Here is a 16,151-nt window from a genome sequence, read left to right as displayed (position 1 = left end):
GACACTTATTCCAAAACCTCACCTAAGTACATACTTAAAGACACTTTCAAAAGCATAACTCATGACGAACATATGTAGAATTACTTTTTTGAACCTGTCTTAGTCCTTAGATACCCGCAAAGTCCGGAATATCAATACAATTGACTAATGCTAAGGTAACAGTTATCACAGATACCAGGATTATAATTTAATACTCAATCTTACAACATCTCCTTATTTTTAGATAAATATGAAAGAACAAACCACTAATTTAACCACATGTTCCAAATACAGATCTATCATAAGTTAATGATATACAAAATGATACTTCCACTACATACAACGATAAACAATTATATTTCTCCAACCAAAATCATTTAGACGGGAGGTTTGCAGAGATATATGATATCTGAACTGGATAATTGAATTTGAACGGTTTAGGTATTTGTAGATATATTTTGAGATTCTTCAATTTTCCAGCAATCTATATAAAATAAACTCATCATAGATACCAGGACTATATTTAGTATATACGCCAGACGCGCGTTTCGTTTATAATAGACTCATCAGTGACGCTCGAATTAAAAAAAAATGTATGTTCCTTGTTTTGTCATTCACATATCACCTTGTTGATACCATCAATGACAACTAGTGAGAGACAATAGTTGAAGTGTCAATAATTATTGAAAACCAAAGAACATATAAAAAAGAAGATGTGGTATGAATGCAAATGAGACAACTATCCACAAAAGACCAAAATGACCCAGACATTACAACTATAGATCACCGTACGGCCTTCAACAATGAGCAAAGCCCATACCGTAAAGTCAGCTAAAAAGGCCCCGATAGGACAATGTAAAACAATTCAAACGATAAAACTAACGGCCTTATTTATGTAAAAAAATGAACGAAAAACAAATATGTAACACATAAACAAACGACAACCAATGAATTACAGGCTCCTGACTTGGGACAGGCACATACATAAATAATGTGGCGGGCTTAAACATGTTAGCGGGATCCCAACTCCCCTAACCTTGGACAGTGGTATAACAGTACAACATAAGAACGAACTATAAAAATCAGTCGAAAAAGGCTTAACTCATCAGATGGACAAAAATACAAGTGAACGTGGCCCGGCACTTATACATCCCGACACAAAAAGGCACAATGAACAGATCTGAGAGTACTTGCAGTTATCTGACAGCTAGCCATTAATGAATTGCATTGATTAAGACCAAACTTGTGAAGAAACGTGTGATATCACCAGAATGTAACTACAAATTCTGTAAAATGGGAAAGGAATATGCTATTTCAGTCTATTTAAAAAAACACCAATACGACATTATGCATTTATTGTTAATATAACAGGTTTCATGGAGCAAGTTAAAATTAGTTAAAAAAAACCACATGATACAGACAGATATGTACATTTTATTTAGATTAACTTTTTGAGTAATATTGTAGGTAAATAGAAAAAATATAATGACGAGTCAGCAAAAACAATAAATAATTAAAAGTCATTATTCTTGATCACTATTTATAGCAACACTTTAAGACTTTGAAATGCATTTAACCAACATATGAGCACTGAATTTCAGAGTTTACATAATAAACTTTTGTCAAAAGTACTCGTTTACTTTTGATGCGTTTTGTTATTTGATTTTGCCATGTGATTATGGACTTTCCCAATTGATCTTCCTCTAAGTTCAGTATTTTTGTGATTTTACTTTTTACTCTTAGTATCTCACACTTTTTCTACTAATTAGCCGAAAATCAATGTAAAAAGAAAGTTTTAAAGTGATAGATAGGAATGAGCAAAGTTAAAATAAATCAATTGAATATCTTCTAACTTTATTGTACAGATTTAGACCTTTTTGGATTACATTTAAGAAATTACTGTAATTTTTTTTTCTGTCTATGCAGAAATAACATACACATTGTGGTACACACTGAATTACCTGTGTAGTGGATTATTTTTACGTGTGTACCACATTTTTTTAAAATGTGATTTCGAATAGACTGATTATAGTTATCAAAGGTACCAGGATTATAATTTAACACGCCAAACATCAGTGACGCTCTAATCTATTCCTGGGATAGGAAAATCCTTATTATTTCGAAAATGTTAAGTTTTGTAAATAGGAAATTTATAAAAATCACCATATAATTGATATTCATGTCAACACCGAAGTGCTGACTTCTCATGAAAAGAGATATTAATTCTAATTTCATATTAAGTTGGTGAAAATCAAAATATCGTTTATGTGATTCTTTGTTAATTTTTTGTTTGTTTTGAGATTGTGATATAATGATGACTGCTGTACCCATATTTTGACAATATTACCTATATTATGTCGGTTTAGTTCACGCATCGTTGAAAATATAATTGAATTTGGTGCGACTGTTACACAAGTTAGAGGTTCAGTGCTTTAAAACAAGGTTCAATCCACCATTTTATACATTTGAAAATGCCTTTACAATGTCAGGAATATGACAGTTGTCTATTCGTTTGATGTGTTTTATCATTTTTCTTTGCCATTTGGTTAGCGAATCTCCGTTTTGAATTTTCATCGGAGTTCAGTATTTGTATGATTTAACTTTTATGACGTTACGGTCACATGCCAAAATAATGTCTATGAGCCGATAGACAAAACACCGTCATCCAACCAGAAGACGTGTGACATTCAAAATTAAATTATTTGTAGATAACATAACATATCGGTTAATCGAAAGAAGAAAAAAAAAGTAATTTTGATCATGCATGAAGTATAGTTTTATAGGAGCACTAGATGTCAATTTTCTGTTCACTGATTTGACTATAATTATAATATTTAGTTTATAATCATGTAAAACATTTATCCAAATTATAAAAAAAGTCTGAAATAATTAATTTACAGGACATGGCTCGATATTATATAGCTTACTTTTGTGTATATTTAAGTATTGAAGCCATCTAATTAACTATCGAGTTGACCTCTGGAGATCTCCGATGATCATACAAGCGATAAAATACAAACATGACTGTCGCATCAATTTCCATTAAATTGACAACGATGTGTGAGCAAACCAAACAGTATTTTTAAATATATATGTGAAAACCAGACTGTACATATACAGTCAACATTGTGTTGTAGTCCTGATCATTATAAAACAAACAACTATGTATCAAAGAAGCACAAAATGGCATATAGACAAGCATATCAGCAAACATTACATACAAGATTACACAAATTTTCCATAGTACAATAACGGGATGTAGAAGTACAGAGCCGCGTCATTAATGTATCAAAGACAGATGACAGGGTAAATATAGTTCGTTTTTATGTTGTACTGTTATACCACTGTCCAAGGTTTATGGGGTGGTAAGGATCCCGCCACATTAAGTGTGTATGTACCTGTAATTCAGTGGTTGTCGATTGTGTATGTGTTACATAGACAAGGCCGTTGGTTTTCTCGTTTGAATTGTTTTACATTGTCATTTCAGAGCCTTTCATAGCTGACTGTGCAATATGATCTTTGCTCATTGTTGAAGGCCGTACAGTGACCTATAGTTGTTACTTTCTGTCATGTTGGTCTCTTGTGGAGAGTTGTCGCAATGGCAATCATACTACATCTCCTTTTTTTTTAAAAATATATATATATATTGCACCTCAGCAAAGATGTCTAACAAAAGTACAATAATGGCCAGGGACGATTAACGACAGAGCCACGTCATCTGTATCAAAGGAACACCAAAAAGGTAGATAGACAATGCACATTTGCAAAAACGAATGACAAGCTCACAAAATCACGACACAATGACATGATGTACAAGTACCGAGACGCGTCAAATGGATATCAATAAAATCAATGATCATGCTACTCGCTTGAGATGGAAAATTATCGCTAGAAACTAAGCAGGCACGTGGCGTTGCTAACGAAATTGACATGAAATTGACAACGTCGTCATAGGTAAAATAGCGATAAACAAATAATCATGGATCATCTCAACTCGATGGCCTTTCTCGCTTGAGACGGGACGGCACAATTTGGTAAAATTGGTTGTTCTTGTCTTTATATTTTGCTGATATGCTTGTCTATATGTCTTGTTGTGACACATATTCATTTGTATAATGATAATTCAAATTTTAATACACTGGGCTGCTGAAGCCCTATTTAGACATATAAAGTCTTTGAATTGTTCACACACATTAAAACAATCTCGTTGAGATGATCAACGATAATCTATAAATATATCAGTTACATCAAATTCCATTGAATTGAAAACGATGTGTGAACAAAACAAACAGATTGTTTTAATGTGTGTGAACAATTCAAAGATTTTATATGTCTAAATAGGGCTTTAGCAGCCCAGTGTATTAAAATTTGAATTATCATTATACAAATAAATATGTGACACAACATGACATTTAGACAAGCGTATCAGCAAATTATAAAGACAAGAACAACCAATTTTACCAAAGCACAAACAAATGGATGTTAGTTAAGTGCCACGTCATATATGTATCAAAGAAACATAAAAAAAGGAGCATGGACAGAGCACATCAGTAAAAATCAAAGATGCAAGACAATAATACAAAAATGTTTTACAAAAGCACAATAACGGGATGTAGAAGTACAGAGCCATGTCATATGTGTATCAAAGATACACAAAAAGGTATACAGACAAAGCCCTTTCAGTAAAACTAACAGACAAGAATACCTAAATGTTTGACAAAAGCACACTAACAGGATGTACAAGTACAGAGCCAAGTCAAATGTATCAAAGAAACATAAAAAGGTAGAGTCCATATTTTCGTATATATTCGTATATATGCTATTATAGCACAAGTTAAATTACTCACTTTTCATAGTTCTGAATAGTGAAAAAAATACTACTTGGTTTCTATAGGTTTGATTAGAATGCTTCCGTCCTCTTAAATTGAGAAATGAGTAGCAACATGTCACTTTCAAATTTACTCAGTAAGGAGCTGCGCATGCATTAGAACGTTTTTTAATCCTGATTTTTCGGCTGATTGAGTGATTATTGAAATTATGATCGACTTTTTAATAAGAAAATATATTAAGTTTATATCTTATATATAGGTTAATTGGAAACTTGTGAAAAGTCATGAAACTGGTCCGCAATGTGTAAAAGATTAATTGTCGAATGGTTGTTTATGTCAAGTGACAAATATTGCATGCATATTCAGGACGATGAAATGGAAAGGAGATCAGACACAGGACAGTATAGAACAGTACAGATCGTCATATTGTGATAGTTGCAAACAGGAAAAAGAGTTTTTTTCCCCATTGATTACAGCAGGAAAAACATTCTTATTGAACTGGTGCGCCTGGTACGTGCTCGATTTCAAGTTTTTTGGAGGAGTCCAGCTTGGTCATTTACTTTTTAAGTTTTCTGTGTGTCTTCATTCTGTGGTCATTTGAAGTTCCTTGTTGCTGTCTTCGTTTACTTAGATTTGTCTTGGTCACTCAAGTTATTAGCTAGCTATAAAACCAGGTTCAATCCACCATTTTCTACATTTGAAAATGCCTGTACCAAGTCAGGAATATGACAGTTCTTGTCCATTCGTTTTTGATGCTTTTTGTTATTTGATTTTGCCATGTGATTATGGACTTTCCGAATTGATTTTCCTCTGAGTTCAGTATTTTTGTGATTTTACTTTTCATTATAGGTCAATGCACCGCCTTCAACACGGATCATTGGCTCACACCGAACAACAAGCTATAAAGGGCCCCAAAATTACTATTTTGTAAAACCATTTAAATGGGAAAACCAACGGTCTAATCTATATAAAAAACGAGAAACGACAAACACGTATAAATTACATAAACAAACGACAACTACTGTACATCAGATTCCTGACTTAGGACAGTCTGTAATTGCTTACCTCCAATGCATTTCACTTGAACTATTAGACTAGTTGTTTCATTGGCAATCATACTACATCTTCTTATTTTGATATGTATAAAACTTGTTCTTTCTTCGCCGTGATGATGCAGATGACATGTGAGTGTTCATTGGTCAGTATGGAGCCATATCAAATTATTACCGGCAAGCAGTACAAGGGAAAGAAGTCAAGAGAATATATTATTTAGTAAGACATTTTCTACGATGTAAAAAATGAAGAACTGTTCAGTCTATAATTGGTGTTGATTATTTAATTTCAAGAGCCAGTATGAACAAATGGTAAAGTAAAGAAATATCATTTTTCTTCCACATATACAGGACACATCCACTTGACTTCCGAAAATAATAAACTATCGTTAGTGATCATTTAGCGAAAGACATTCATAGTGATACCAGCTAAGTGGACAGACATCCCTGTAACATCCCACCCATAAAATGCCATTCTGCTCATCTGTTGGTTTTTTTGCCGCGAGTCACACAAACCCCACACATCATCTTCGTCGTCTTCTGCACTCTGAAATAACAAATCAAACAAAACGTATGTATTTTATAGATTGTAAAGGTTATATACCCAACACCAACAATATCAATATAAAAAAAGAAGATGTGGTATGATTGCCAATGAGACAACTATCCACAAAAGACCAAAATGACACAGACATTAACAACTACTAACAAGTCTACTCTCCTTAAAAATAAGTAAGGGTTCCGCGGATGTCAGTGTCTCGCCCACTTTTGCTGTTAATCACAGATTGTAATCAAGTCCATGCATTTATAAGTATAAAATACGTAAAAAATGGATTTTTAGTACTTAAAAATAATCACAGAGTGAATATTTGTGGACGCTGCCACCGCCCACGGAATGTAGGATCGCTATGTCTCGCTTTTTCGACACAAGTCGAAAACACGACAAAAATGTTACCCATACATATTGTTTCTTATAACTCAAGGCCCAGACACTATCACTCGACGGTCAACAAATTGAGCAAAAGGAGTACTCCAGATGCAGATCAAGGATTTTTGATAGAAGGGGGCCTGGACTACACAACGTTTGAAGTTGGACCTGTTAATAGTCTACGACTGTACAGTATGGGATGTGCTCATTGATGTCGTACGATGACCTATAGTTGTTTAAAACTTGTTTTAATTCGTCTCTTGTTGATAGTGTCTCATTGCAAATCATATCACATCTTCTTATTTTTATATCAAACATGTATATATATATAATATAACCATAAGCCCCCCTACCCCCCTTTTTCCATTTCCATCCGATGTACCATTTAAAAATTAAATATTTATTAATAAACTCACTTCTATTTTCTGAATTTTTTGTTAGCTTTCCGTACTCTTGGCGTACACAATTTAATTTGCTCTAAACTTTCAGATTCCTCGGTTGTCTTTATATCTGCATGTACCTCAGCAGTAACTGCGATGATGTGAGGATCTACATGGTGCCTAATTTCTACAGATTGATTAGATTTTTTATTTATTTTTCTTACTTCTGTGGAAGTTTTTGTTGATTTCGCTTTTCTTTTTGATTGCTTCTTTCTGAAGCTTTGCTTGATTTCGGTGTTGACATGAATATCAATAATGTGGTAATTTTTATAAATTTCCTGTTTGCAAAACTTTGAATTTTACGAAAAACTAAGGATTTTCTTATACCAGACATAGATCTAGATTACCTTAGCCGTATTTGGCACCAATTTTTGGAATTTTGGATTCTCAATGCTCTTCAACTTTGTTCTTGTTTGGCTTTATAAATATTTTGATATGAGCGTCACTGATGAGTCTGATGTAGACGAAACGCGCGTCTGGCGTACTAAATTATAATCCTGGTACCTTTGATAACTATTGATCACATGCGGTGACCAAGACTTATCTTGTGCCTGTTGTGGTACAATTGCAAATTTGTTTTTTTTTATTAACATGTCGGCTTTGACAAGTCCAATATTCAGGGCAAGCTCACTGTACCCACTTCTAAACGGATGGAAAATTTGATCAAATGGCTGCAGGAAATAGGAGGTATGCGGAGGCAATCCTAAAACTTCTACAATATGTTCAATAGCCATATCAATGACAGGAATTGATAAATGAGAGGAATGATGATCTATAATAAGCAGGTTTGCAAACCATTTTTCAAATAAATCTCTAGTGATGTAGCCATTTTCAGCTGTGGCATACAGCCAGTCTTTTGGCATTTCAGAGGCGTAACGTCCACTTGGAAGACTTTTAGTGAAGATAAGCATATTTGGCATAAATCCACCTGCAGCAGATGCACATGCTTATAAAGTTATGTGCTCGTAATAAGTCATTTGCTGTCTGTATGGATTTTTTGTACCAGTTGGGGGATCTTATTTTTTGCTTTGTTTGGTCTGTTTCTTTGCCAAACCGAGCCTCGTCTGCATTCCATACTTGTGATGGTTTGTCTTGTAGGTTAAATTTGTTGATAGTAGATTCTAATAGCTTGAAGTAGTCATCTATAGTTTCTTGGGATGATACAGCAACTCTAGATCTCTGTAGACAATTGGGTGTTCTTAAGGATAATTTGTGTTTCTTTAAAAACTTTTGACACCATTTCTAAGAAGTTGGTTTTTGTACTGAGGAACAAGATTTCTGCGTAACTGACAGTGCAAATGTTTGCAAAACCTTCCTGGTCAGACCAAAGCCTCTTTCACTCATATATTTAACATAATTTGCTAAGGAGGAATCATCCGATTTTGTTTAATAAGATTTTTGTCCACCTTTTTAGCTCACCTGGCCCAAAGGGCCAAGTGAGCTTTTCCAATCTCTTTGCGTCCGTCGTCGTCCATCGTCCGTCGTCGTTAACTTTTACAAAAATCTTCTCCACTGAAACTACCGGGCCAAATTAAACCAAACTTGGCAACAACCATCATTGGGGTATCTAGTTTAAAAAATGTGTCCGGTGACCCGGCCAACCAACCACGATGGCCGCCATGGCTAAAAATAGAACATAGGGGTAAAATGCAGTTTTAGGCTTATAACTCAAAAATCAAATCTGACAGGGGGTAAAATTGTTTATCAGGTCAAGATCTATCTGCCCTGAAATTTTCAGATGAATCGGACAACCCGTTGTTTGGTTGCTGCCCCTGAATTGATAATTTTAAGGAAATTTTGCTGTTTTTGGTTATTATCTTGAATATTATTATAGATAGGGATAAACTGTAAACAGCAATAATGTTCAGAAAAGTAAGATTTACAAATAAGCCAAGTGACCGAAATGGAGGAGTTGTTGCCCTTTATAGTAAATTTTTAACCATTTTTCGTAAATCTTAGTTATCTTTTACAAAAATCTTCTCCTCTGAAACTACTTGCCCAAATTAATCCAAACTTAGCCACAATCATCCTTAGGGTATCTAGTTTATAAATGTGTCCAGTGACCCGGCCATCAAATCAAGATGGCCGCCACGGCTAAAAATAGAACATAGGGGTAAAATGCAGTTTTTGGCTTATAACTCAAAAACCAAAGCATTTAGAGCAAATCTGACAGGAGGTAAAATTGTTTATCAGGTCAAGATCTATCTGCGCAGAAATTTTCAGATGAATCGGACAACCCGTTGTTGGGTTGCTGCCCCTGAATAGGTAATTTTAAGGAAATTTTGCTGTTTTTGGTTATTATCTTGAATATTATTATAGATAGAGATAAACTGTAAACAACAATAATGTTCAGCAAAGTAAGATTTACAAATAAGTCAACATGACCGAAAGGAGTTATTGTCCTTTATAGTCAATTTTAACAATTTTCATAAAATTTGTAAATTTTTATTAACATTTTCCACTGAAACTTCTGGGCCAAGTTCATTATAGATAGAGATAATTATAAGCAGCAAGACTGTTTAGTAAAGTAAGATGTACAAACACATTACCATCACCAAAACACAATTTTGTCATGAATCCATCTGCTTCCTTTGTTTAATATTCACATAGACCAAGGTGAGCAACACAGGTTCTTTAGAGCCTCTTGTTTTTCAATTATACTCTTTCCAAGTATATAATCTGAAAATGTTTTTCTTGGTATTTTGTATAGTTTGGAAACCTTAGATTTCGAAATTAAACCTGTCTTTACTTTGTTGATTGCTGTGGCAAGATGCTCTTCCGTATATTGTTTATATTTAGCCATCTTAAAAAATATTTTACTTTATTGTTATTCAAAGCAGATATTAAAAAAATTCAAATGGGAAAACATTCAAACCATGCAATTTAGGCTTAGATTCATGACATTTTTTATTAGTTGTTATTTGACTTTGAACTAGCTGTCAGTAAGTTAACTGCGAGTACTCTTAAGAGCTGTACTTTGCGGTCGTATCAAGCTGCACCTAGTGGATCATTTTATGAGTTTTTATTATGTTGTCTTACACCCAATTTCGCAGATAAATGACGGGATTATTGCTCCAGAAACATATTAAACCCTGCAACATCGTTTATGAGCATGTACCAAGTCAGAAGCAAGTATTGTTCAGCGCGCGGTAAGCGATTGTTGGCTTATATTTGTTTTTCATAAACATTTTTGCTATAAAGTAAGCCGTTAGATTTTTAATTGAATTGTTTTGTATTTTTTCATGTCGGGATCTTTTAAAGCCAACTGTATAATATAGGTTTTTCTCATTGTAGAAGTGCGTACGGTTTCCAACAATTGCTTACATCCACTTCATTTGAAATTGTTGAATAGTTGGCTCATGGGAAAGCATACCACATATCAATATTTTTTATCCTTAATTGTTTCTTCTTCTTCACCTCACGGTTATTTAAATGTATGTCTACATCAACAGTATACAGATTTGCAGATAAAATAACTGAAAAAAATAATTTGTAATTTACTTTCATTTACTATTATTTGTCATTCTTATTTTTTCATTTATTTATAATGCCCTATTTATGGGCATTATGTTTTTGGTCTGTGCGTCCGTCCGTTCGTTTGTCCGTCTGTCCCGCTTCAGGTTTAGGTTTTTGGAAAAAGAACAATCAACTTGAAACTTAGTAAACGTATTCCCTACGATATGATCGTTCCAATTTAAAGCCAAATAAGAGATTTCCCTCCTTTTTTACGGTTCACTGAATATAGAAAATGATAGTGCCGATGGGGCATCCGTGAACTATGGACACATTCTTGTTTTTATTTTATTTTCACTATTGTTCATCTTACTATACAAATCTTTGGTTCATCCAATCTTTGTTTTTTCTTTTGTTCCTTTTCGTAGATTTTTTTTTAATATAAAAAGTAAAGCAAAACTATTTTTTTTATTGTTTAAAAAGCATCAGAGTCTATTTAATCAAGCCACATATTTATTTATGAAGTGAAGTGGACACTACCCCTTTCCGAGGTTTTGGCTGAACTCTTAATATTTTGCACCCAACCCCTTTTTTTTTTGGCAACTCAGATGTTGCGCCTGTTAATCCCTCTCCCATCCTCATATGATTCGCCTCGACCCTGACCCCTCGAGCTATATTTATTAAGAAACTATCTACCTTCATTTAGAAAGATGCATGTATCTTACAAGTTTTATTATCTTTAGAAATTACACTTTTGTTAATAGTTACCTGTCTATTCTGTCATTTATTGTATTTGATTTGTAATTTGTCCTCATGTAACACATATTATGTGTCTGAGTGTAAATAAAGAATCACAACGATAACAGAGATGGGTCTGATTACTTTCAATGTAATTGATTAAATTACAATTACTTTGTCATTTGTACGATTTAATTAAATTAATGATTACATAATTTCTGAAAGTATCTGATTAAATTAATGATTACATTGGCAAAGTAATCATGATTACATCTGATTAAAATTAATTTGAAGGAAAAACAACAACATTTGAATGATGTGAATGAATAAATGTTTAATATGTCTATAGCGTTAAGAATTAATTTTATTTAATACATGTATAATAACTTCAAACTTCATCTATTTAATAAACCGCAAAAAATCACAACATATGTACATAAACATTGTGTTACTGGTTATGGCCCATTACACTTTATCATCATTGATTTCTGAAATATTTGGACTTCAATTGAATAATCAGGATAAAGGTTTACAAAGAATTTGGTGTTTGTCTTCTGACCTCTTCCTGACTAAATGTATTAATTCAAGGTGCAGTTTCTTAAAGTTAAAATATGAATGAAAATAAAGTTACCAGATAAAAACTATGTAAGATTTAATAAAAAAATGTTACGCAAATAGTACAAAAGATAAGTACTAAAAGAATCATTGCATTTTCCCAGTCTAAATACATACCACAATTTGTTTATTTTTTTTCTTACTTTTAATTTATTTTGTACTAATTATATAAATTTTCACATGTCTGTTTAATCTTTTATCATATATATTCCCTACAGCTATACACAATTAGTAATTGCAATAAAAACAAATTTTAATTGGTGTCCTACCAGTCAATTGAAATTTGACAAAAATATCAATTTTAACAAAAGATTACAATTCGAGGGTTAAAGAAAAGTATAACTTGAATATAACAGTCAGTTATTACCAAATATATATATTTTTTCATCTTTAAATTGTGAATACAATGTACAATATATTTTACTAAGGCTAATGATGACTTTTCAATACTGTAACAGTTTATTTTTTACTGAAGTTCCAAGTATACAAATCAACTAAAAGAGGGACGAAAGATACCAAAGGGACAGTCAAACTCTTAAATCTAAAACAAACTGACAACGCCATGGCTAAAAATAAAAAATACAAACAGAAAAACAATAGTACACACGACACAACATAGAAAACTAAATAATAAACAACACGAACCCCACCAAAAACTAGGGGTGATCTCAGGTGCTCCGGAAGGGTAAGCAGATCCTGCTCCACATGTGGCACCCGTCGTGTTGCTTATGTGATTACAAATCCGGTAAATAGTCTAATTCGGTAGGTCATATTCATGAAAGGGAAGGGGATTGCAGTTACGACGTAAGGAACATATCCGATATCATTTGTGAAACGGTTATTCCATAACGGTCAACCAACTCGTGATGGCGTCCGTAAAATTTACGAAGGGATGATTTCAACTTCACCATTTGGAACTCTTGGTTTAATAGCTTCCTTGTGAGCAGCAAACCTCTATCAAGAAAATCATGATAGGAAATGCAAGCACAGGAATATCGTATCAATTGGGAGATATATACCCCGTATGCAGGTGCTGCTGGAATGTTGCTACTTAGAAATGGAAAGTTCACAATTGGAAAGCTGAAATCATGTCTTTTGTCGTAAAGTTTTGTTTTCAACCGACCCTCATTGTCAATTTCTGGATGTAAGTCAAGATATGAAGCCGACTTAACTGTATCAGTAGTATCCTTTATCTCTAGTTCGATTGGATAGATGCGTTCCACATAGTCACCAAATTTTGAATTGTTTAGTGAAAGAACATCATCTATGTAGCGGAAAGTAGAGTTCTTATCTTTCTTCCTAAGAAGTTCCTGCATGAAGTCATGCTTCAAGTAAAAAAAACTATTTTATACATGTTAAATATTTGTCAAATATAAATAACCAAAAAAGGTTCATTTATTGACCATAAACAAGTTTTAGATTATTTTCCATTGTAATCAGAATGTAATCAGGATTACAGGGTATTTTGAAAAGTAATTGATTAAATTAAATTTCATGTAATAAGAATTTTAGCTGATTAATGATTAAAATGATTACTTGAACAATTGTAATCAAATACAGCTGATAAACGATTACAATTACCCCAACTCTGCCTGATAAAGGATTATTCTCCGGGAAAAAATCATTTGGAATGGTGCAATCATTCTTATGATACGATAATTTAATCATACCAAATCAAGTGTTCCCGGAATCAAATTCATGATGATTCCGTTGTTAACTCTGACGATGACGTCAGTTGTAAACACTGGCGTTTAGAAATAGAAACTGAAAGTAGAGGACAAATAAATTTATGTATGTATAAAAGTATTTTCTGGGCCATGCCTATGTTTTTGATCCCTGGTTACCTACAGCCTTTCATGGCGTTCATGAAATGACTTGCAAACTCGCTTGCAAAGCCAACGCAGCGTTTGTTAACCCTTTCATGTCGAATGTATCCTTTTGGCACCGTCGTGCGCATGCCGAATGTATCCTTTAGCACACCCGTGTAGATGCAGAATGTATCCTTAAATTTCTATTTTTTTAACTATCACAATCAAGAGTGTAATATGCATGTTTTTACGACTCAGAACGAAGAATGGTTAAAACTGTAGTAAAAACATATTTCATTATAAGAAATAAAATAATTAAAATAAATTTTTTTTTTTTAATAAGTGTAAAGTTTTGAAGCTAAGGTAAAAAAATTACGACCACACCAAACATGGCGGACGAGAATGATCAAGTCAACTTTTTAGTAAATTACCCAAAGAAAGCATAAAAAACAACAAAAATCATTACTCAACGAACTTCATAAAGTATTGAAGGTTAGTATTGTCAATTTTCAATCGTTTGTGTAGTGTTTTAGAATCGGAATCGAGCCTCGTGGTGTCCTGACAGGTGCTCGTAGTCCTCGCAAAATAACAATTTTATATAGCGTTTTTGAGCGACTGCAATTTAAAGAATAAATAAGATTCCGGTGTCGTGTTATATGTCATTAAATTCCTGTGATTCTCAAGATCATTTTAATTTTTTTTGTTGGTGTCGTCATCTGCAGATTATATTTAAAGAGTGATAAATCCAACGCTAAAAATAGAAAGCCAGAAATTGATGTTGTTATGGAAAATATGATAACAACATGACGGAACCTCGGCGACATAACTTATACTATCCGGAATTAGTTCATTTTTTCACTTGTTTCGATTTAAATAAAGATTAAAATTATTTTTCGTAGATACTTAATAAACAAATGTGTTAATTTATTGTATCTTCAGTCGTCTTTGTGGAATAATTTTTACTTTATAAAGTGATAGAAGGTAAGTCTCGTCTCCTCGTAGTATTTCACCCACCAAAAAAATGTCGTCTGATTCTGAATCAGACGAGTTTGAAGGATTCTCCAGGGCAGAATTAGATGAAGCTGAAGCAAGATTTCAGCAACAACTGCTACTTCAGGGAATTGGTGACAATTTCGATGGTCTGGAAAGTGATGAGGAATCTGACACAGATGTACCTGGACCTGCTGGTGATGCAGGAAACACTGATGGCTGGCATGATGACTTTCTTTATTTTGAGCGTGGGTTGCCTCATCTTTTCAGCCCCACTGGGAGAACTGGCCCTACAAGAATCATGTATCAGGATAAAACACCTTTGGACTTCTTCACACTGTTTTTTGATTATGTTTTGTTGGAAATGTTGATACAGCAAACTGATTCATATGCTAAATCATTTTGTAAATTGCAAAAAGAGAACAAACCTGATGAAAACAAAATGGCATGGGTTAGACCGACAATACAGGAGATGAATGCTTTCTTTGGTCTTTGTTTTGAAATGGGAATAGACAGGAAACCATCCATAAGGATGTATTGGTCCACTGACAGTTTTCTTCAGTCACCATTACATTCAAAAACCATGAGCCGGGATCGCTTTACTCAAATTATGAGATATCTCCATTTTTCTGATTCAACACAGCAACCTCTGCTGGAGATCCAAATTTTGACCCATTGTATAAAGTAAAACCTCTCCACTCATTTTAACACAGCATTTAAGCAGGAAAATACTCCAAACAGAAACATAACAGTAGATGAAACAATGATTCCCTTTAAAGGGAGAGTACAATTTAAGCAATACATGCCCCAAAAAACCACACAAATGGGGTGTAAAAGCTTGGGTTTTGGCAGATTCACAAAATAGTTATATACAATACGTTGACATATATCCTGGCAAAAATGCAACCCCGCAGACACAACTCGGTAGTAGTGTGGTAAAAAGATGTTTGCAGCAATCTGATTTAGTTGGTAAAGGGTACTATCTGTACACTGATAATTTTTTACGAGTCCTGAGTTGTTTTCTGCTCTATATGACAATTTCGGTACATATGCTTGTGGCACAGTGAGATGCAATCGTAGGGGGCTTCCGAAAGACATAATGTGTAAAAAAAACCAACTGGTATCAATGAGCGTGGAGATATGAAGTTTAGACAGAAGGGTCCAATAGTTGCTAGTGTTTGGCGTGATAAAAAAAATGTGTATACCTTGTCTACCATCCATGACCATAGTATCTCACAAGTTAAAAAGCGTGCCAATATTGATGGGACATTCACTAGACAAAATTTTGATTGTCCAAAGGCAGTAGCCGACTATACATG

General features: G+C 33.6%; 1 protein-coding gene across 1 annotated transcript; it reads left to right on the top strand.

Annotated features, from left to right (window-relative positions):
• Window positions 1-14,863: 14,863 nt before the first annotated feature.
• LOC139482257 (piggyBac transposable element-derived protein 5-like) lies at window positions 14,864-15,520 on the top strand. The gene has a single exon (XM_071266045.1). The coding sequence runs from the start codon at window positions 14,864-14,866 to the stop codon at window positions 15,518-15,520; it is 657 nt and encodes a 218-aa protein (XP_071122146.1).
• Window positions 15,521-16,151: the final 631 nt, after the last annotated feature.

Source organism: Mytilus edulis, chromosome 1 (assembly GCF_963676685.1).
Source record: "Mytilus edulis chromosome 1, xbMytEdul2.2, whole genome shotgun sequence".
NCBI classification, from domain to species: domain Eukaryota; kingdom Metazoa; phylum Mollusca; class Bivalvia; order Mytilida; family Mytilidae; genus Mytilus; species Mytilus edulis.
The sequence above is the reverse complement of the archived record's forward strand: the minus strand, read 5'-3'. Positions and strand labels throughout refer to the sequence as shown.

Bases quoted from the DNA above. Each gene is read 5' to 3' on its own strand.
- LOC139482257 (XM_071266045.1), top strand. From the start codon at position 14,864: ATGTCGTCTGATTCTGAATCAGACGAGTTTGAAGGATTCTCCAGGGCA.